This window comes from Falco punctatus, assembly GCF_963210335.1.
Source record: "Falco punctatus genome assembly, chromosome: 8".
Lineage (NCBI taxonomy): Eukaryota > Metazoa > Chordata > Aves > Falconiformes > Falconidae > Falco > Falco punctatus.
In genome coordinates, this window is record NC_137588.1 from 37,795,342 (window position 1) to 37,818,123 (window position 22,782).

Below are 22,782 nucleotides of genomic sequence, written 5' to 3' on the forward strand. Positions count from 1 at the left end.
TTTATATAATAGCCCTTCTCAGACAATACATCTTTATACACTATTTCCTGTGCCATGCATTTACCGAGCTGGAAAATTTAACAAAGTAATTGTAGGTATGGCTACGGTTTCTGGTCTGATTTTACAACCTTACTACCTGACCTTTATTAATTGTAGCCTTTCCACAGTCACTTCCATTCCTCAAAGGAGAAACCAAAAGTGAAAACCTGATAGCGTACATACATTCCAGTACTAGGAAAACGGTAATCAATCCAGCCACACTAGAATTACCTGCCTACATCATTCTCCAGTGACAATTCCCTGAATAAATGTAACGGTGAATTTTTAGGTAAACCATCATTACACCACACTAATACAATGTTCTTTTTATTATGCAGGCTATCATAATTAATTATGCTAGTAAGTAATGAAAAGTACCTGTCTCATTTAGTTTTCTAAACCAATGTGTACAAGAATATGGTTATAACTACCTTCAGAAATTGAGACTTAAAAAGAATAAAGGACAGCATCATAAAGTTCACTTAGTATTAAAAACACACACAGGTCTGACAATTCGTTTGAGAAAAAGATGAATCACATTCAGATTAACTGGACAGTATGTCTGGGCATACACAAGGGCTTCCGGCAAGAATGCTGGACAGAAATTACAGATATTACAGACTACTGTAGAATTACAGACTACTACAGGAGTCTAAAAACCCCATCCTAAGCAAAACTCAACCCCATATTTATACTATGAAGACAATCATTAAACCGCATAAATTAATCTACTCCATACCCATTGACAGGATCAACAACAATTCCTCTAGGGTGTGACATATCACCCTCCAACAAAGTTTTTCTACTTTGAGCAGCTTTTTCCAGTCTGGCTACAGCAATTGTTTTCCTGTGGCCATCGTTTGTCCAATAAAGATTATTTCCAATCCAGTCCACTGCTATGCCTTCTACATTATCAAGATCTGTTGAGACAGAGAAGATAAGACATTAGTATTTTACATTTATACTAATGGATAATGTTAGAACATAAACAATGGATAATATATAGCCCATATAGCTAAACTAGATTACTTCCTTGAAGCTGAATTGTATTTGCTGCATCTGTCAGAATTAGTCTTTGCTGAAGACACCCTAGAAAAGACAAAGACTGGTCCTAAAACTTCATTCTGTATTAAGCCACAAGCTTTCATATATTAACCACAGCTGGCCCAGGAAAAAATCACTATTTAACAAAACCCTACTTAATTTAAACCCTAAATAGCAGCATCACTCAAATCAAGAACAGCTTCTGGTATCATCTCTAGTGCTCTAAATTATCTTGTTTTTCACCAAAAAAACAAAGTTTCACTCTTATTAAAAATAAGCAAAAAAAGGCATTTAATTTCCATTTGTTCCACTGTCCCCTTGACTTTGCAAAACATGTAAGCAAGAACTCTACAAGAGTTATTCTCCACGGCTAAGTACATGTGCAGAGTATAGACACAGCGAGCAATAGACAGGCAAAGGGCAACACTACCCCTGAACGTACCAAGGGCTCATGAGGCTGACAGCGGTAGGGCTCCATCCAGAACCAAAATGAGCCAACGCTGTTCATTACACAGAACTCGGAGGTTTCCCACTTTGAGAAGATGTAAAACAAGTCCCAGAGCAACACGTTTTCCCTCAAGATTACCCAACGCCCAGTGACATTACCTGAGCGCTGCCCTCTCCCACACGGTCCCAACTCCTTAAGTGACAGCATATGGTCTCTAAAAAGTTTTCTGTACTTTTTCATCATACCTTTTCTTTCAGAAAGACCTCAAAGTCCAAGTGCATAGGGTGCAACAATGGTGAATTTCCAGTCAGTTTCTGCCGGCCCTTGTGGCAGTGCAAAGATTGAGGCAGCCCCAGGCACCCAGGTGATCCAGGCGGCAGCGCCTCAGCTGCGGGATGCTCCCACCCCTCATCAGGTGAGAGCGGGCCGGGGTGATGCCGAGGGGACTTAACAGCTGTGACCGCCACTTTGCTGGCCCCCCTCCCCACCTTTAAACAGGCCCTGGCAGCCCAAGCACTTGTTACCCGCATTTCCCCATTCTCTGCATGATGTACTTCATTAAGCAGGACAGAGCCCCTGCTCTATGCACCCCTCCAGCAGCCAACACACAGAGCACAGCACTGGCCCGAACTCCCCAGCTCTGCTCACGCTGTGAAGGGGCCCGTTGTTAAGTCCAGGCAAGGGCTTGTGCCTGGCTCAGAGCACTCACTAACACCCCTGTTAGCGGCCTATCACTGCGGCTAAACCCCCTGCTGAGCTGGGCAGGCCCAGCCCCTCAAGCAGGGCTCTGCTCCCCAGTGCCTCGCAAGTGCCTGCCCTTTCCCAGCCTGCCGCCTCAGGGTGGATGGGGAGAGTCACGGGCAGTGCAGCTGCCTCTCGCCCAGGGCTGAGGGAGCCGCAGCTGCTTGCTTTAGTGTCCTTGCCGAGGTCAAACGTGGCGTGGCTGGATTTACTGTTAACTGGTTTGCGAGCTGGTCATCTGGACTAAAAATATCTGTTTTACAGTTATTTAGTGACAGCCTAACAGCTGTGACTCCAGCGCTGCCACTCAGCTTGAGAGCTCGTGGCACCGAAGTGGTGCCTCGCTTTGCTGTGGTAAAAATGAAGGCTGGTATAGCTGAAAAGATTAACACCCCCCCAAACTCAAAAAATAAAAGCACACTAAAAACCTAACCCTTTTTACTGCAATGCTTCTTGACAATATGTGGTGTATTACTTGTTTGTTACACTTGGATATACAATCCTACAGCACAGTTTCAATGGCAGGAATTGTTGAGGCTTGAAAAAAGGAAATTTTGTGTATTTTTTTTTCTTGTTTTTGTTAAACACTTCCTGTTCACATTAATGCCAATAATGCCATCTAGACACAAGCTTTCTGCAGATTCATTCTCCCACCAGTGCTTTACATCACTTTCTGATCAACACTGGAAGTTTTTTGAGGGATTTTCTCAAAACAAATATGCAGAGACATTTTCATTGCAATGCACATCAAAAATTCACATATTACCATTTTTTAAGAAGTGCTGATGTGACAAAATCACTGATCCTACTTCAATCCTGCTTATACCAGCTACACTTGTGAAAATCTGCTAAACCCAACACAGCTGTTTACTATTTGAACTGTGCTGCCAGACATCTCAGATGTAACCCTCACCTTTCCAGACAGCTTCCCATGAAGTCCTGAAGTGCTGGTTTGGGACATTTCAGGTTGTTATCAGAGACATTTTTTCTGTAACAGCATTGTGTAGTGGTGCTGTGTTGCCATAATCTAAACCTTCCCTCAGATTTGGCCACCAAGGTGCCTCCCCGTAATGCAGTCAGTAAGTACTATCAGAAAAGTCTTAGGAACATTTGTTAACTTCAGCACATTTAGTTTTCTTTTGCAACGTTACACATATTTTCCTTGGGACAAACTCTTCACCAGTAATATTTTTTACATCCCAAACACATTTACTGACTATCACTCTAATAAACTATCTCATTCCCTACAATAAATGAATATTTTTTTTTTGTGTGAGACAGGAATGCAAAGCTCATTTACTGATTCACAGCCTACGTAACAATGCTGTACAGAAAACTTGCTGCTTACTATAACCTGCAGATAACATATGGTATGTCATCAACAGTACACGAAGATAAAATATGATAGTTTTACCCAATAAATGAAATACTGCGCTTTTTATACACTTGGATGCAATAACAGCACCTATAAAAGGTGCCGTTACAATCTCAATAGCATTGTAACATGATAAATTACTTCATAGTGTTATTGTTGAACAATGTTTTTTAGTGATTGTAATACCACCATATTCCCTATCAACAGAGCTAAAATGTTTTCAAATACCTTGTACTTGCAAAATGTGGTTTTTTGTTAATTTTGTATAGATATCCTTTTTAAAAAAAGCAAAATGCTTTAAAATACAATATTGAAGTATATTGATTATGATATGAACTCACACTGTATATTAAAATTTAAAAATTAAAAGTATCCCCTTATTAAGAGTGATACTTCAGGTATAATGCTTTCAATGTTTAAAAACAGCAAATTATGAGAAGTTGGTGGCTTCTGAAATTCATAGCATGACAGCCATGTAGTAATTTTTAAACTGGTTTTTCCATTATCAGTATCCTCTGTCTGCAGGACAGCAACAGACAAACAACACAGATGAATAAAGATAAACATGCAAATGAGATTTTTTTCAACATAAAAGGAAAGACATGCTTGACAATAACATAGAAGGTAATTGAGAAATGAGTTTACTTGACTTGAAGAAATTGGCAAGGTATAGATTAGTTCAGGATTCTTTCTAGCTTTAATGCTGTGTATCATGCCAAGTTTTTAATCATTCTACCCTATGCATATTGCTTGTGTTAAATTAAACACTATTGGAGATTTATATTTATACATATATACTATATACATACAACTGTGATGTATTTTACACTTCCTAGGATTTGTTTGGCTTTTTTTTTCCTTAACCCTTGAACTGCAAAGTGCAATCAACCACCTGCAGTGACATGAACAGTAACAAAAATTAAAGGTACATAACATCTCCAGCTGCCAATTTTAAACATGTAGTTCTTTGAACATGGGAGCAATTAAAGCCTGACTATCTCTGTATCTGTGTGTTCTTGGGTTTTTACTACTTAGCTGAGGAATAGTGATTTTTTTTTTTTGCCATTACAGTTCCATTTCACAATTTCTGTGTTCATGTTGCTATGTCCAGCTGCAGAAATCAATAAAATATGAGTGAACTTGCAAGTCAACAGCCCTTGATATCTCATGTCCCTATTTTTACAAAACTTTAGGCATTTAATTATACTTGGATCTCTGCCCTGTATATCAAATTACCTTGAAATCATTCTGAAGGTCCCAATGATACTACAGAGAGACAAAGAAACCCAACAAAGTATCAACTAAACCTTGTTCACGTAAGAAACTACGTCTAAATTTAGTAAATAGTCATAGGTGTAGACATGATACAACATCCTGTAAGACACAGCGTGAGAAGGTTATGGAAAAAAACAAGTGGCATATGCTGAGAGGTTTCCAAAATGGTTTTAAAATTTTTATGCTATTTCAGATACACCTAAACATCACTATATTTTGGGGGAAATATTTTTCCCTGTGATCTAAAAAGCCTGAAGGAAGCAATGGTGTCAAAAAATCACTCTCCAGATGGGAGGATATGAAACAACAGTATGATGAAGTACCTAACCCAGCAGCTACTTAGTCTGACACGAATCATCCAAAGTACAAAACAGCTGTGTATTAGTCAGAGTGGGTGAGATCAGTGCCAGCAGCTCAGCCAGGTTCCCCAGGCTGATGGATACTGTCAGTTTTATTTGTTGTCTCTCAGTGTCTTTGCTCATTCCTTTACAAAGGCAATGTCAGAGTCAGCTGGAACTCTCTGAAAGTGGGAGAGTGGCTTTTGGTCCTGGAATGATCAGGTTATGTGGAGAAGAGAAGTGCAAAATATGGTAGGGAAAAGAAGAGAACATCTCACCAAGGATCTGGGAGCCCAAGCTTCACATAGGAAGACTGTTCAACAGAACAGGCAATAAAGACAAGTTTCAGGAGTGAAAGGACCCTTTAGGGCTCAGAGGAATCTCAGCAGATTTTGCTCAACTCAGGAAAACACTGACATGACTAAAATCAAGCTTGAGGACAACGAGTGATTTGTCCAAAAAAACAATTTTATTTTTAACCTGTCTGACCAAGACATTTTGAGTTAAACACAGTTTTTATAGCAGTAAGACCAGCTTTTTAATGAAAATGTTTGTTGTTTTTTATTTTTGCCTTGGGAGATGAAACAGCCAAAATATGGACTATCTTCATATCATTTGCAAAACTATTACACTAGAATGCTAGATACTGCCTAAAATATACAAGCATATTGCTCCAAATCTGTTTAGTTTAGTCTAATAGCTACTGTAGCTGAGCTACCATGCCTTCTGCAGCAATTTCAGAGCACCTGTTTCTAAACCAAATACAGTCTAATTAAAAAAAAAAAAAAAGACTCATGGTGATTATATATTAAATATATCAGAATGTTTTAAAATAAAGGGGGATTGTACAGCAAAACCATACAAAGACATTTTACAATCTTTTTGTGAAGTTATGGTTTAAAGTTCACTTTTATTTAACTATCTAAAAGCTTTAAATGCCTTCCTTACTCTTTAGGTGGGCCTCACATCAAGTAGTAAACAGGAACTGTAAACTGGAAATACTACCAGAATTTTAAAATCAACAGTAGTGTTATGTGGGCTCCAAATATACTGAATATAGATACAAAGTTTTTAAAAACTCGTATTTCTTGAGTCAACAATTTGCCACATTGGTTATAAGTATGCAAGAGATTATAAGCACAGCGTATAATTTGGTAAAGAGGGGCCTAGCTCATTAATGTCAGTTAGATCAAGTGCACTAACAGAGCCTAAAATACTGGATTAACATGGGAACAGGGGAAAAAATAATTATTCAATATACCAACCTGCTAAACAGCTTCCAAAGATATTTACAGACTTATTTTGACCGTATTTAAGCAAAACGTTAGCCCGTGACCATGTCTGTTAATATTTACAAGTGAATAATAGAACATTTTAAGGCTCTTAGCAAACCCAAACCACTTAAGGGGGCTAAAGACAAGCAAAAAAAAACCCCAGAATTCATTCTACTCCAACTGAATGTTACCCAAATCTCTTTAAAAATGTCTGGATTGTTCCATTTTTTTATTTAAAAAACTGAATTCAGCTGCAAGTTTGAAACCTTAATTATAGCAATTTCTGTTGCTGGTGAAAATACACTTTTCCAGTTGTGCCACCAACTGTAGGCTGGGCCATGCTGTGGGCTGTCAAATAGTTATCAATACTACACAGCAGTTTGTTTCCTGAAGTGAAGAATAAGAAATCACAGCTGAAACTATATGGGAAATCAAACTCCTGCAGTGTTAGGTGCTCAGCGTTCTCAACTCCCAGTCAACAGCTTGTAGAATCAGGCTCTCATGTAGGCAAACCGTAATTATCTGAGTTACGCTGTTGTTTTGAGCTAGCATATCTTCTTGTAAAACTGGATAGTAAAAAAAATGACAACTTCTACTCTGAGTCCTGACACCTACCACAGATAGAGTTCCTTAGCAGCATGCTGTTCAGAGCGAGTATTAAACCTCCTCCTGACACACCTGATTTTCTCTAGTAGCCATCCACCAAGGAACCATTTAATCTGTCCCTGCTGAGTTCTTGAGAGTTGACAAGAATGAAAGCTGAGGTGGTATGGCTGGAGGACATATTAATTTTTGAAACCATGAAAAATAGATTAACAAGTGTTCTTTAAACACACTTTAAAGTTATGAAACTACACCAAGTTCTAACAATGTAAGCTCCTGGGAAAGGAGTGGGTAGAGAATGACAGTGAAATTTTTTTGGTCTTTGTAAGTATTAGGACCACCAATAATACATCATCGGATAATCCGTAACTCTTTTGGTATTGCATTGATAATTTGCTATGTTGTACTTATAAAGAGTAGAAATTCCAGTTAAACATTTTTTAAAAGAGTGCCTTCCATTTGCTGGTTTGGTATACAAAGTTTATTCGTGTTGACATGTTTGCTCAGTCTAACCCTAACCTGATCAACACCTTTCAGCAAGGATGCTCCTTGGTTTATTTATAATGTTTAAATCAACATACTGTCTGCTCCTTTCTCTACTTCACATTTGGATTACTTTGTTGAAAAATGAAATGTGTGTTGTTCAGTAAAAGAAAGTTAGTATTGGAAGTTCTGTGATGTATATTATCCATTTCCATATTTGCAGTGAAATGAAGAATTACCAGATTGACAGCTGGGTATTCATTATTTACCCAGACAGCTGCCTTTTATTAAGTAATCACCAAAACAGGGTAAAGAGCCATCTATTGCTTGCAACTACTGCTGAAGGGATTTGTGCAGACGCTGAAATCTGCAGAGAGACCTTATACGAGAACACCACCATATCGCTGCAAACTAGAGATAACTTCTCTGTGGCAATTGAATTAAAACATAGGTTATGAATGTCAGGGAATGAAAATCCCTGTGCTAAATTGAAGGTATTTTAGTTTCTTTCACTGTCTCGAGCTCGGGTTCACAAGTACAGTTATTAAGCTCTCCGAAGGACAAGATGAATATTCATACTACTTATTTTCTTGAGGACTAGAAAACAATTACTGCAGAATGGATTTCAGCTGAAGTAGTTACCTCCTGCTGAAGCAGCCTGTCATGAAAAGAGTCCATAAAAGAGAAAGAAATATGGGTTGACAAATTGGAGGTTTTATCACTGAAATAGCATTTAGTATGGCAAGATAAGATTCTAGAACTGAGAGACTCTCTGAAGTGTGGTGGGAGAGGTGGAAACTAGAGAACTGCTGGTATTTTCTCTCATTGGTATAATAAATAGTACAAACATCTAAATTAAGGTTCTAAAATATGTTTAGGTCTTCCTGTTTCTTCCACATATACCATGGAAAATGCATCAGGAAAGACAATACTTTTTTTCTAATGAGTTTGCAACTACTAAGGAAGTCTCACTCTGCCAAAATAGTTGCATAAGCTCCAGAATCCACAATGTGATACAGGTTGGAGTGAACGAAGTTTTAAGAAGTCCACAACCACACAGGATGGCTCAGCAAATGACTACAAAGAGCTACATTATTGATCTATTGTATCTAACTACTGAAAGAATAGTGGAGACATAGGAACTCACTGGGGGGATATAAGCTTAAATGGACAAGATAATAATTCTCCACAGAGCAACTTGACCAAACTACATTTCTGTACTCAGGAAGAATAAACAGTAAGTTGTAAAAAAAGAAACATCTCCAGCTTTGTTCAAGGTCTAGTTTGGGTCTGTTTTACATGAGAGATTACAAATAAGGCTTTAAATTATCTGTAAATGTCAATTCAGCTTCTCCTTAGTAAAATACTCTGAATGTCACTACCAGTTAGCATTGCCTACCATCTTTGAGGATTGTTTCTCTCTCTGTGCCATCAATCTTCTGTCTCCCAATGAGGAAACTAGTAGTATCAGCAAAGTAAATGTAATTGGTTTCAGCATGGAAGTCCAGAGCACGAGGATTGACCAAGTTTTCTATAGGGATCATGTATTCATCAGATACTTTGGTATTCAGGTCCATTCCCCGTATTATTCCTGGGCGTCCCTTCCCATAAAAAAGAAACAATTCATTCTTTGGTCCTGCAAAAGAAAGATTACAAACATAAACAACTGATGCTGCCTAATCTTCTTTACAGTACATAATGTCACTGTTTAATTAACTGGCACAATCAGTGGGGGAGCAGGAATATTATTCAATACCAAAAATTAAACTTTCATATATTCTGAAGGTATCTAAACTCAGGAAATCTAGCTAATTGCATTACCTTAATTAAAATACAAATTACTTTAGTGAACTGCTTATATCTAATTATTTTTCTGTGTAAAAGTTCACACTGAAAAGCAATGGTAGATCACAGAATAACTTTGCATCTACTGTGATGTGGACATATATATCTTTGTAGACACGCAGTTTTACAATTCATTAGGATCTATCAGGGTAATGGAGACCATGACTTTAGTAATCATTAAATTTAACAAGACATAAACTCCAGCAAATATGAACCACCATATTTTTCACCTGAAGATTCTCAGAAACAAACAAGACAAAAGATTACTGTACATTTCTTTCAAATGGGAAGGAATACAACAACACACACTATTCTTTCAGACTGAGATACAAAACATACATACCAATATTTCCTATTTCTCAGGATATTTTTACATTTTAATTAGGTAGGTTAATTACTGAATAATAACTGAATTACTGAAAAATAACTGAAACAGTAAAGTGATTTTCTTTCATTTAAGATACTTATAAAAAACCTTAGATACTTAATAGTATCAATATACCTCTTAAAATTCTCTAAAATATATACTTCTCCTATTGCCTCTCTGGATTTTTTGTTGGCATTGTTAGTGAAGACCATATGAGGTTTGACTGAAGTCAAATCTATCCATCTACCAGCATCCATCAAAGTATCTAATTGCATGCTTTTTATCTGAACTAAACCAATGCTATTTGATCAAGACACCAGACATAGATAGGTGTTCCCTAAAACCTTCAGAACTGTCTGGTTCGCTGTAGGTGACCAACAGATTGTGTATATCTAATGCTCGGAATAGCCGTAGTTATACAAATGAAAATTGCTTACACAAAGTACTATGAGAAAAAACCTTGCTTGAGTTATTTACGTGAATGTTCTGCTTCTGAGTTACAAGTTGATTGTATGGGTAGAAATGGGATGTAACAAAGTATTTAACAGCATTTCAGTACCTATGTGCTGTAAGAATGCACAGTATATAAAGAAAGACGTAAGAGTAATTAACATAAAACTTGTGATAATTTTAAGAATTCTTTAAAGAGCATCCCAGCTGTAATTTGTCACTTCTATGAACTAAGCCAAATCAAATCATTTTAAGAGAATGAAAGGAGTACATGAACAAAGTGTCAGGTACGTGTTGCAAACCAATTTTACCCAAAAGCAGCCCATGTGATTTCTATTGATATCAATAAACATGTTAAATAAAACCCAGAACTATGCCCTGGAATATTAGTAGCTAACAAACTCTTTGATTTAAATAACATACTTTTGCATGACCTGCCATCACTCCCCAAGATGAAGCCAGTCCTGCAGCGACAAGTCCGTGCTTTATAGTTGCTGCTGAGCAGACAGATGTGGGAACATCCCCCCGGCATTCCATATGGGTCCACTTCACATGCATGGCTTCTGACTAGGGTGGATGAAAACCAGTACAATTCAAATCCATTTAAAGCAAGATAATTATATGCATCAGCATGTAGAAAGTTTAGATAGGAAAGAAAGGGAACATGTGTCACAATAAATCTTTCGGCAGAATATAACTACAAAGGAAGGTGTTTTATTAAAATTGTAGCCAAAACAGACAAGGAATCTAAAGGGCCATCTTGTGGCTATCAAGCCATACCCATCATTGTGTGCGATCACCCCTTTTTGAATAAAGTTCTGCACAGCATTAGCCAGGCACCACTTCCCTGGGGTAGCTGACACTTTTGCCCTTTTTTTATGTTTTGCTTTGATTCATTTGGTTGATTGGTTGGGTTTTTTGAGAACAGAGTGAATCCCATGCCAACACAGTTTGCTATTCATTCAGCTCCATTAGACAGCACCTTTCTGGGGCAGATACCTGTGCAGAAACTGAAGAACAGAATGAGCCTTGCCACATTTTTCTGTATTTGTACAGCTGGGAGACAAATCCAGCTGATGAAACCAAATAATTCCTTTCATTTTCGAATTTTTTTCATTTTTTTTTCATATTTTGAAATGTGTGCTTCTAAATTAGCAGATTAATATATCAAAATCATTTTTTAAACTCTTCAATGTAAACCTGATGAGAAAACAAAATCTACCTTGCTATCCTAAATTTACTAAGCTTGCTTACAACAGGCCAACAGTATTTTAGCTCAGAAAAAATGGTTTCCTCTTCTTTCTCCCTTCCCTCAAGCTTTTTTTTTTAGTTTTTTTTAGTTTGTTTGTTTTTTTTAAAAAAAAAAAAAGCAATGAAGTGGTTTAAGGTTGATATTGTTAAAGGAATACAGAAACTCTACCAAACTCAAGACAGCTTTTACAGTGAATCTTGACAAGCAACAAACATGTCCATTCAAAACAAAAGAAGTAGCAGAGTGAAAAAGGGCAAGAGGAGCAGAGTAATCACAGGATGTAATAAAAGATTACACTGTGCTCATGTCTCTCCTCTACTCAACCTCTCTGACTCCCTCAGGGTTACAAGAGGGGGAAAAGAGTCTTTGCAGCCTCCTTCAGGAACTGACATCTGCAAATCAATGCCCTCAGCTATAAGGTGAAAATTAGTTCACCCAGGCTTCATCAATGTAGAGTTCGCTCCCACTTCAGAAACTTCTCTAAAAGCAGTCAGTCTGTTTAATAACATTGACGTCGATCACCAGAATAGATGCATTAGCTTTTCTGTCTAAGCAGTCATGGTAACAATTTATTGCTCAGAAGTATCAAAAAAGTCCCCACAAAGTATTGCTGTAAACATTTCAAATCTTGCTATCTTTGCACAAAGTTCCCACAAATAACACTGCTGTTCTGAACGCAGAAAGTATGCAATCAGAGACATGATTAGAGTCACAAGATGATTGTGGACCTCAGATTCATAGAATCATGAAGGTTGGAAAAGACCTTTGAGATCATCCAAGTCCAACCCTTAACCCAGGACTGGCAAGGCCATCACTAAACCACGACACTACGCACCACATCTATGCGGTTTGTAAATACCTCTGGGGATGATGATTCCACTGCCTCCCTGGGCATCCTGTGCCAGTGCCTGACCCTTGCTATTTTATAAAAAATTCTAAGACTATAAAAAGCTTTTCATTCTAAATGAAAATGAAGATTCCTTTCAGAGATGGCAAAGATGATATTTATACAAACCAAGGAGAACTTAACAGCAGTTTCCTCTCTCACCAATTGTGCTGGCAGTTTGGCAAGCTAGCTGCCCACATCTCTGGGCTTTTTTGGCAAACCTGAAGATGGGACCACTCTTGAGGTTATATAAGTCTGCCTGAAAAGCTGGCCCAGAGAAACCAGGAATCTCTAAAGCCCAAGACTGAAGCATGTGGATGGTATTAGACCTCTAAAAATTGTGGAGCTGTTAAATTCTGAAAGCACTGAGCGTGTGGAGCCAGAAAACTTGCAGACTTGGGTTCTTTGAGTAGTTCTCCAAGCTGAATGCTCAGGAAGCAGTTGCGTTAGGAGCTCAGAGATACAGAAAGCTGTGCAGATGAAGAAGCAACAAAGTCTTGCCACAGTGACAGGTTTTCACTGTATCTTCCGATACATTCTTCTGGAAGAACCTTTTTAAACACACATACACCTAACATTTCATTTTATGTTTCCTAGAAGCAGGAATTTTGATCTTACCTGCTGTTTGAGTTCTTTTCTGGTATACACGGATCTCTTTAGCATTGTCAAGTCTAGCAAGGGACTGAACATCGGAGCCATTGTATCTGTTTATTCGTAAAATGTTGAGGTTATCTGAATTGACTGTATATAAATAGTTTTCAAAAACTGCCAAACCACAAAGATGCCTAATCTGCAAAAGAAAAAAAATATATAATTATTTTAGCTGAATATTTTAGCTATAAATATGACTTGTAAACATAAACGTTACTATCAATTGTACATGTGAAACTGTATGAGAGGATTTCTGAATATGTCGATAAACATTTCAAAATAATAATCACAAACTAATCCACAAGTATAGTTCACATTCTTGTAGTCCAATGTTTATAATTAGAAGAGCTTTGTAGAAAAAAGGCAGAAATTTCAAAATATTTAGCAATCCAAATTTATTTACCCTCTGAATTTCCCAGTTTTTCTCTTTTAAATTAAAAACTCCTTCATTGTTAAAGTGCAGGAGTTTATTTAGTATTAACTAATGCAAACTAAGATAAATTAACTAGAATTAACTAATAAACATAGTAAATATAGATATGTAAAACACAATTTATAGGTTGAATTGATGTATTTTTTAATTATGTTATAATAAAAACAAAGCAAGTATGGCTAGATATACCCACTGAATATTTTCTTAAGTAAATAAATTCCATCAACTATGAGTGTGTTCCTTTTTTCTTGGTGTCTTTGATTACGCTTGTGGCCACGTGGTACTGCTTGCTTATCAAAAAGTGAATTTGAAAATTGTATTAATCTGTGATGTGTCTGGGTACATTGATTAAAAATTACCTGATGTTAGTTAGCTAGCCAATGACAGTTTGAACCTGAAGTGTTCAATAATCTAACCGATGTGCTTCATTTATAGATGTAGAACATGTAAAAGATCTAACTGGCAATTTTGGAAGCTGAACAAATTAAAGAGAATTTGTTGGTGGATGTTCAGATATTTACAGGCTGAATAACTTATTAGTTTAATAAATTGTTCATGACAAAGTATTTACTTAGATCATTTACTTCACAAATTAAGATGTATTTCGCCAAAAACCTTCAAACCAAACCAAACCAAACCCCGAAAAAAAACCCACCCCAATCAAAAACGCAAACCAAATAAAAACTGCTATCAAGCATCAAATGATTCGGTCCTTTCTGGAAATTACTCCCAGTTGGCTAAATCTTGCCATCGTATTCTGTTATTACCCAAAATAAAAATAAAAATAAACAAAATAATTGAGATCAATGGAAGTGTTTGATTAAGATCCAATAGAAATTCAATCCAATTATAGTAAGATGGAAAACAGCCTTGAGAACAATGATGCACCTGTACCAAATTGTTGAAATCTCTGCATTACAATCCTTTCTTCCCTATGTTCATTTGCACTCAGTGTAAAGCTTTATTATTTAATACACATGAGAACTTTTCAATATTTACACTATTAAAATTATTTGACTGTTTTGACAATGCATTTTATAATAACTTAATTATTTGTATTTAATTAATGCATTTCTTGTGTTTTACACCTCATGCAGTTTTCCAGCTATCTTAGGCATGAATGGAAATGTTGCTTGCTACGGAAAATAGCCCTTTGAAAGCCACCCAGGCTATCAATCATAAAAGCCCATATCATTCACAAAGCTTGCCTTTTGATATGCTTGTACTTACAAAAAAAACTTTAATCCCTGAAATTTCTTGAGAATAGTTTTCTGGTCTGCTGTTTCCTTGGACTAATGAGGAGTAACTTGGAATAACAGTCATTCTAAATCCTGGCAAATACTGGCAAAAAAACTCGAGAAGTTTTTCATTTGAGTGGAAAGACAACAAATATGCTTCTCCTTCTGTGATAGCAGTGATTAATTGGGTGACAAAATTTTTTAACATCATTCACCCATATTGAAAGAAACAGATATCAGTCTTTCCTAGCTAATTTATAGAAGAAAGAATCTCTCTGAACTTGATAAAAAATCCTCTTTTGCATCTAAATTTCAGAGAGAAGAGAAAGAACAAGCACCTCTCCTATGACACTAGTACAAGTCAGTTATAAGGCTGTAAAAGTATTCCTTAGTTGCTTAAGAAAATGGCTTTAAGTATCTATTTCAAAATGCTCTCTGAAAAAAAATGTTGACAAGACCTGTTATTCCAGGACAACTGGCTAAAGACTGGGAATAATTTGGTAAAAAATAGGAAAGTGTTTGCTATTTAGCCAGGTGACCTAGGCTGCTTTTTGTCACATTTCCTGGCCATTTTCACATGGTGGTTATGCTAACCAATTGTCTCCTTGTAAACAGTGATTACTTGGAAGCAAGGAAAGAATGACAGGAGAATAGGCAAAATGTTTATTCTATCTGCACATCTTTACATATTCGGTTTAACCTCAGGCATAAGCAGATGTAAACATGGTACTCACACCAGCTCTGGGAGTTCAAGTAGCATCCAGGAACAGTTCGGTCTCTGCTAATTTTCCCTTGATTCACATAAGCCTTCAAACTGCCACGGAACCCTTCCTCTCCCTGCTACCTACTACCTCACTCCCATCAATAACAGACTGATATACCACTGCTCAGACTCATACAGTCTCAGCTTTTGTATTTATGACTCAGCATCTGGACCAACCATGAAAAGCGTCACTGCCATCAACAAAATATGATTTAAGTGCATCTAGATTGGTCTGAACGGGTGAATAGCTTTTGCTATTCTGTTTCTTTCACATTCTTGTACCTGTCTCTCCTTCCTGAATTGAAACGGAATGTTTACATATTTTTAACAATTTATTCCCCAGTATTTTTCCATCACTACATATTTTCCCTCCTGAAGTCTTTTTCAATGGGGAGTGTGACTTACATGGTGCATTGTTAATGAGACACTGCATGGAAGCTTGTCCATAGCTTGCAAAATGGACTAAATTACAAATAAAAAAGAAAATATGCAGCTGGATCTTTTGTCAAACACATTTGAAATAAAAAAGTGAAAAAAACCCCCTGAAATTACTGTAACTGTTAGCATTATACATGATCATTTACTGATATCACTACTTTTTACTAATTTGCAAATAAATACCTACTTGTCTGCCTTTAATTATTGTATGCCTCTTTCTCCCTTGGTAGTCAACAACTTCCACACTATCCAGATATATGTCAACCCAGTACACATATTTGTTGATGAGGTCTAGTGCAAGAGCAGTTGGCTGTTCAATTTTAGAGTCTACTATCCATGTCCTGTTCATTCCATCCATGTCACATCTCTCAACCTTGGCAGCATTCCCGTAGTCTGTAAAGAAAAGCTTTCTGTTGAAAGAAAATAACATGTTGTAAGTTTCAAAGGGTGTGAGCAGAGTGCAAAGCTTCTGGTGGCTCTGCAAAGTAAGTTTTTGTTCTTCATCATTTCAGGGGGTTTAGCTGTCAATAACCCATATAACTCTTAATGATAATCATATAATTACCCTCAAAAAATCACCTATCTTCTAACAAATTAAAAATTACACAGACTTTTATTTCAGATAGAACATACAGAAGTTCTAAATGCATCTCCTTACACCACAGATACACCATGTAATATCTGTCATTTAAATGGGTGGTATTACCATGTACAGAGACTACATTACAATCTTTACAATATCTCTTTAACCAAGGTTTATACAATATGGCAAGATAGTTACAAATAACAGAGAGTGGCAGAACCACAAAGCATTTACATGGTTTGGAGAACAATTCACTGCATGTGAGGTAAAACAAGTACAGTGATCCACACTGTCAGGTGTTTAAAATTAGATTTCTAAAGAAGATACATTAGTCTGCAGTGCATTTTTATCCAGTCTTAGAAGGATGTTCAGGCTTTAAAACATTTCCACAAATCCAGTGAGTCATTCCATCCTAGAATAATGGGGAGCCATCAAAGACTTAAAATTGGTACTAAGGTTTCCTAACCCAATCCTTCATTAGCATTCACTGGGTTTAGTACACACAAATCAATTTTTATTAACCTCATGATATTTTAACAAGATTACTTATTTGTGAGGCTAAATTACACTGGCAAGATGAAGACCACCTTGCCATGACTTTAACATGCTATAAAGAATAATCTGATTCCAGATTGAATGTTACTGAAACTACTTTGAGAATCAGGATTTCATTTTCCAAATGAAGTGAATTATCTCCTAGTTATTACCACTAATGGGAATAACATTGGATCAACAGCATATAAATCCTTAGAGATCTGTATATTAAAGAGTATTAATGTATAGCCTTGCAATGTCTCATAGAAATTTGGCATTGTAGTATGTTTTAGGCTGGAAAAAATACGTTTGCTAAATAACCAAATGAGACCTATATCCTTTCTTATTACCAAATAATTCAGAATACATTTGAAATGCAGTTAAAAGTGTTTAATGTGTGAAATATGTAAATTAAAATTTATTCTAAATATTAAAGGCAGTAGATTTAGCTGTAGATATGTATAGCAACTGTCAAATGCCAAAATTGATTGATCACAGAATCATAAAATAGGGCTTGAGGAGAATTTGAAAGGTCATGTAGTCCATCACCAGGCCATAAGGCAGAATAAACTTTACCTATAACATTCCTGAGGGACAACTCCATTCCTGAGAGGGTTTTCTATTTATCAAAATAAATATGAATTCCTGTCTTATCCTTCATTGTAATTCTGTATCCCAGCTGTACTTTAAAAACACTTTAACAAACATGTACTTAACATTCAGGTCCATATAAATCAAAACGTGCATGCTAAAGAATACGTGCAAAGTAAAAATTATGTCTGCAAAGCAAATGTTTAATTTGGAACAAAAATAGCCAAATAACTGTGTATAGAATGTGGAAGTATATGCACACAAACATATGTATGTGTATATGTTTTTCATCAGCAATAACAAGGCCAACACCTATTACAATTAAGAGAAGTTGTTAAAATATCACATGTACTCTAGTCTACAATCTGTACATCTGGGGATTTGATTTAGGTTATGTAATGGAAAGGTGTATCATAGGATTCAATAATTCAAAGCTCATTTTGCAATCATAGAACCAGATGGCTTTGCTGTGATCAGACTAGCACACACACACACACACACACGTTTCTGTATAAATACATATACACAGGAACTCCAAAAACCTGAAGCTTGACTTCAGACTAACTCTTTACTTGATTGCTTACTGCAGAGTATTCTTATACAAGACTTAATATTCCTATATGATACCATAGGCTAAGATACAGGACAAGAAATAATAATTATTTGCCTTTTACAACAATATTTTTTTTTAGATCAGTCAAGAAATAAAATGTTTTTGTTCATCAATACAAACAGACACAGAAAAGGGTATGTAGTTTAAGATGCTCCTCCGGCTTTCTGGGATGGGGGGTAATTTCTTTGTTTTCTAAATATCTGGTTTATATTAACATAATTTGTGCTAAGGAAGCTAGCATGATTTCATGTGTAACTGACAGTCTTTTAATTTTAAAAATTATTACTCTTATTCAGGAGCCTGACAATAGTAAAACTTTATCTTTTAACACAAAGGTAAAACACAGAACAAGAAAGTGGTTGCATAGCTGCTGCCTTATGATCAAAGCGGTCTGAAAATTAAATTAAAAAAATTAAATGCTTTAGCATGTAATCTTAAAATGCAATTCTGTATTTAAAGACCAACGCATAATTTTTAGAATGAGGTTTAAATCAGACTGCATTTGTAACACATGAAGCTGACTCAAAATTACGCTGTATTTCCTTTGCCTTGGGAGTTCTCAAGGATACACTGTAGTAGCATTTATTTCAGCTAAAGACTAATCTTTCTGCTCACAAATGATGCTGGATTTGCCTATCCATTTTCAGCAGAGGGTGGTGAAATCTTTTATCTATTCACAGAGCAAGTTCAGCAGGGATACAGTCTGTGTGCATTTCCCTGTACAGCCCCAGCACTACGCATCAGAACCGACCTTGAGGGAGCAGCTCTGACAGGGACGGGGAGAGAGCTGGGTTCACTGCAGCCTTTGTTTCCCGAGACTACCAACAAGGGTGCTAATTGAGGCTAGTACAAAATAGCAAAAATTTTGGCACTAAATTGTATTTTATTAAGGCATGTAATCTTTTGAAAGCTATAGTCTTCTTCATGCACAGAAATTCTGAATATTCTCCTAGTTCTTTTAAACTGTACAAACCCCATGTTCTGCCCATTGTTAATCAAGAACAAGAAGGGCCACGTTCTTCACCAAGTCCAGGTGCTTTGCAAGCATCCTATAATACTTTTTTTTCAAACTTCTTAAACTCACTAAAGGACTTGGTTGTTTTGACCCAGAGTTCCATCTGGAAGCACTTCCAGAATGGTTTCAGTGTTGTTTCAGCACTTAGAAATCTACATCTAATAACTAATGACAATATCTTCAATGCTAAATGATACCTACTGATTTTTGAAGCATACTTAATTTGGCTTAAACAGACTTGTCACCTGTCTTCTCCTCCAAAAGTATTTCTAGATGGCTATAAAATTCTTTCACTCTACCTGGCTGCTAGAGATAAAGAGTGTCAGTCTTTCTCATCTTATAAGACAGGCTCTTTATGTTGCCCTTCTGTGCAGTTACTCCAATTTCAGGTCATGTTATTGAACAAGCACGGTCAGCACTAGGTGCACTGTTCCAGAGAGGAGTTTGCCAGTATCTGTTCAATAGAACTCTAACTCCCCTACATCGCCATCACTGGATGATATTTGTTATTTTCACAGCTCTATTACACTGCTGACTTACAGTCATCTTCTCACCGGTTACTACATACACGCTCCTCCTGCTGATTTCCCAGGGTTTAGCTGACTTTCTCCAGTCTATGAAATACAACCCGTTTCATAACTTAACAACTTAGTCTTTAAAAGTTATGGTTGGACTTTTTCCAACAAGAGTTTGGTTTCAATGAGGAAAATACAGGGAATATTCCCCCCCATATCTGAGCAATGAAATCTCTGTAACATTTTAAAATATCCTCACTGACAAACCCACCGATCACAAACAGCAATAAAGTCATGTTACCAAATAAAACCAAGTCCAGAGGAGAAGACAAGAACCGACAGTGAACATCCCAGTCCCTGTTCTCATACTCGTGGTCACAGATTCATCTTCCCTTCATTACCAGTCCCCCCAAAAAATGTAAGGAGGGCCTCAAAAGGCCTGCTGTTCTTTCCTGACAAAGATATCTGTCCTCAATAGAAATTTCCTTTCAGACCCAGGTAGTTACTGAGCTAAGCCACCAAATGTTACGTGCCTCCCTTGTCACCAGTGGGTTTATCTCCAACTTCTCTGGCTTCCTTTTGTTTTCCAAGCCTTCAGTCACTGCATTCATAATCCACCTATTTAATTAGGTAAGAAAGAGGTCTCTTTTCCCTGTAAAGCTACATTTGGGCATTTGGATGACTGAAAACTCTTAATTTCTGATGCACCTAAGAAGCCAAATGGTGTACAGCTCCATCAGACTTTGGGGGGCAAAGTTTCACAGTCCTGCAACATTTTAGCAAAAATAACCCATCACCCACGTATGGAACAATATTATAAGGTGTCATGACATACTTCCCCCCCCCCCCCCCCCCCGATACAAACAACTGTTCTTCACAGTTGAGTGTATTCAGTTGTCATTATTATTATTTATTCTTTATTATCTTCCTCAGCCTCTCATTACTCTTGTAACAGAGAAGAGGTATACTTGTCACCCTGTCCAGAAGCTCATCTATTCAGCTGGCAGGCCTCAGACTTTACCTGTTCCCTGTGTAACTCACAAGCCAGCCTATTCCCAATCGTTATTGCCCCTTTAATTCCCAGGACAGCTTTTAAACCTCAAGCGCTCCTTCAGTGAACCTATGGAAAAAGAATGTGTTATTGCACAGTAACTTCAATCCCTCGTGAAGAGGAGCAAAACAGAGTTTCAGGCACACTCAAAAAGGGCAGCGGTACAGCAAAGAAACCATCATATATCTGATAGTATGGTGTGGTTCGCGAGCAGATGCAAGAGTGGAAGCTAAATGGACTCAAGTACCAAAACGCTTCAGTCACAGATAAATCCCAATTACACACCCTCCCTGTTATGCAGGAGGGAAGACATGTATCCTGCAGTGTTACCTGTAGCTCATACATTAACACTTACTGTCAACATGACCCACCATTGCCAGCTGCCACATGGCAGGCAAACGGCAATGCCAGGGAAAATACAGATTGTGCTTCTCCATCTGTTTCTCTCTTCCTCTGGCCTCCTCTTACCAGAGATGTGTTTGTGTAAGCACTGCTTGGTAGGAAAAGGATAAAGGTTACAAATGCCCACACGTTTAAAGGGTAGCACCTTCTACTTAAGGTGAAGACAAGAAAGGCTGTTCTGAAGTAATTACAGTCTCAAGAAGGTGAGAATTGCTGGGGCAGATTTTGAAGGGAAGAATGACAGAGAGCTTGGCAGACCACAGCAGAGAGTCAACTGCAATGCAATGTTATCGGAGGTAAATTATTATGGTATGTATAGAAAGAAGGCTTCCTTCTTTAGACAAAGTTACTGTGGTGGACCAGAGCTGTCTAGATTAAAGTAAAATAGTTGATAGCATATCTCAACAGGAGCTAAGAGCAGAAAGAGCAGTATTTAATTTTCAGAAATTACATTGAAAGGCTCATTATCAAGAAGAAAGCTTCTAAAGATATTCTATTGATCTTGGGAAAATGAATGAGTGACAAGTTAGAGGGTGGTTTTGTTTTGTTTTTTTTTCTAATTTAGAAGATGGATTACAGTATGGGAAAAAAATCTCTGAATTGGAGTAACAGAAATGGGGTGCAAGTTAATCAGTTTAAAAACTAATGAGAAGACCACTGGCATTGAGTGGTACCAGCCAGATACAAGTGCAGGACAAACTGTAAACATGAAAGAAATGCTGTAGGACAACTAAAATTATGGGGACTCTGGTGAACAGGGAACCTTCTTCAGAGGAGGTGATCAAAATACCGAATTAAAAGGACTGTGTGAAAACATCCGTGGGATTCTCTGCTTGTAAATTAAAGCTTACAGTATCAGGTGATCTATTTACTGGCTTCTCATAAGAGGACTGCCATGCAGTCCTATATCTGGTTTCTACTGCATTTCAGCAAAAGGAATGTGATTTGATTTCATTTGCATTGCATTTAATTAACACTATGCTTTCCATCACGGTCCAGGAACATTTTCCCCTCTGTTGACATTGATTTCTGGGTTCAGTAGTTTTCTTTTCCGTCTGCATCTGAAGCAAAAGAAATCAGCCACGCTCATATTTAGCCCATTGATGGTATTAAATGTGCCACTGCCCTTAGTGTACCAGACATATCCTAGGTGACTGAAGAGTACTACTTGCTATCACACTCATATTTAAAGCAATTGCCAGGTTTGGGGCAAAGGCAAATTTTCTCGTAGGGAAGGAATGAAAAAGCCATTAGATGTCGGCATTTGGGATCCTCTTCCTTCCCTCTCTTTCTAGCACAAGGCAGCATCCATCGCCTTGAGGATAATTTCCTCTTGCAAATCCGTACTGTTCTATGGTGGTTTAGAAACTAGCAGGCTCTCCAGCAACATGTCTTAATTTTTGTAATTGATTTTGGAAAGAGATAATGGCTGGTTATTTTCTGAAGTGAAAATCTATTAAAGCTTCTCTGTGATTTCTGCAATCTAAGGGAGCACACGTGTTCCCAATGTTCCTAGTATTTTGGAATCCTAGCAA

At 37.2% G+C, this 22,782-nt stretch overlaps 1 protein-coding gene across 1 annotated transcript in view; it reads right to left on the reverse strand.

Annotated features, from left to right (window-relative positions):
- Window positions 1-22,782, reverse strand: part of LRP1B (LDL receptor related protein 1B) — a gene marked incomplete at its 5' end in the record, with an annotated part of 587,496 nt that overhangs the window by 295,561 nt on the left and 269,153 nt on the right. Inside the window, 5 exon segments of the mRNA XM_080399306.1 lie at window positions 779-959; window positions 9,020-9,256; window positions 10,706-10,849; window positions 13,039-13,210; window positions 16,131-16,353. Coding sequence (XP_080255432.1) covers window positions 779-959; window positions 9,020-9,256; window positions 10,706-10,849; window positions 13,039-13,210; window positions 16,131-16,353 — 957 coding nt within the window.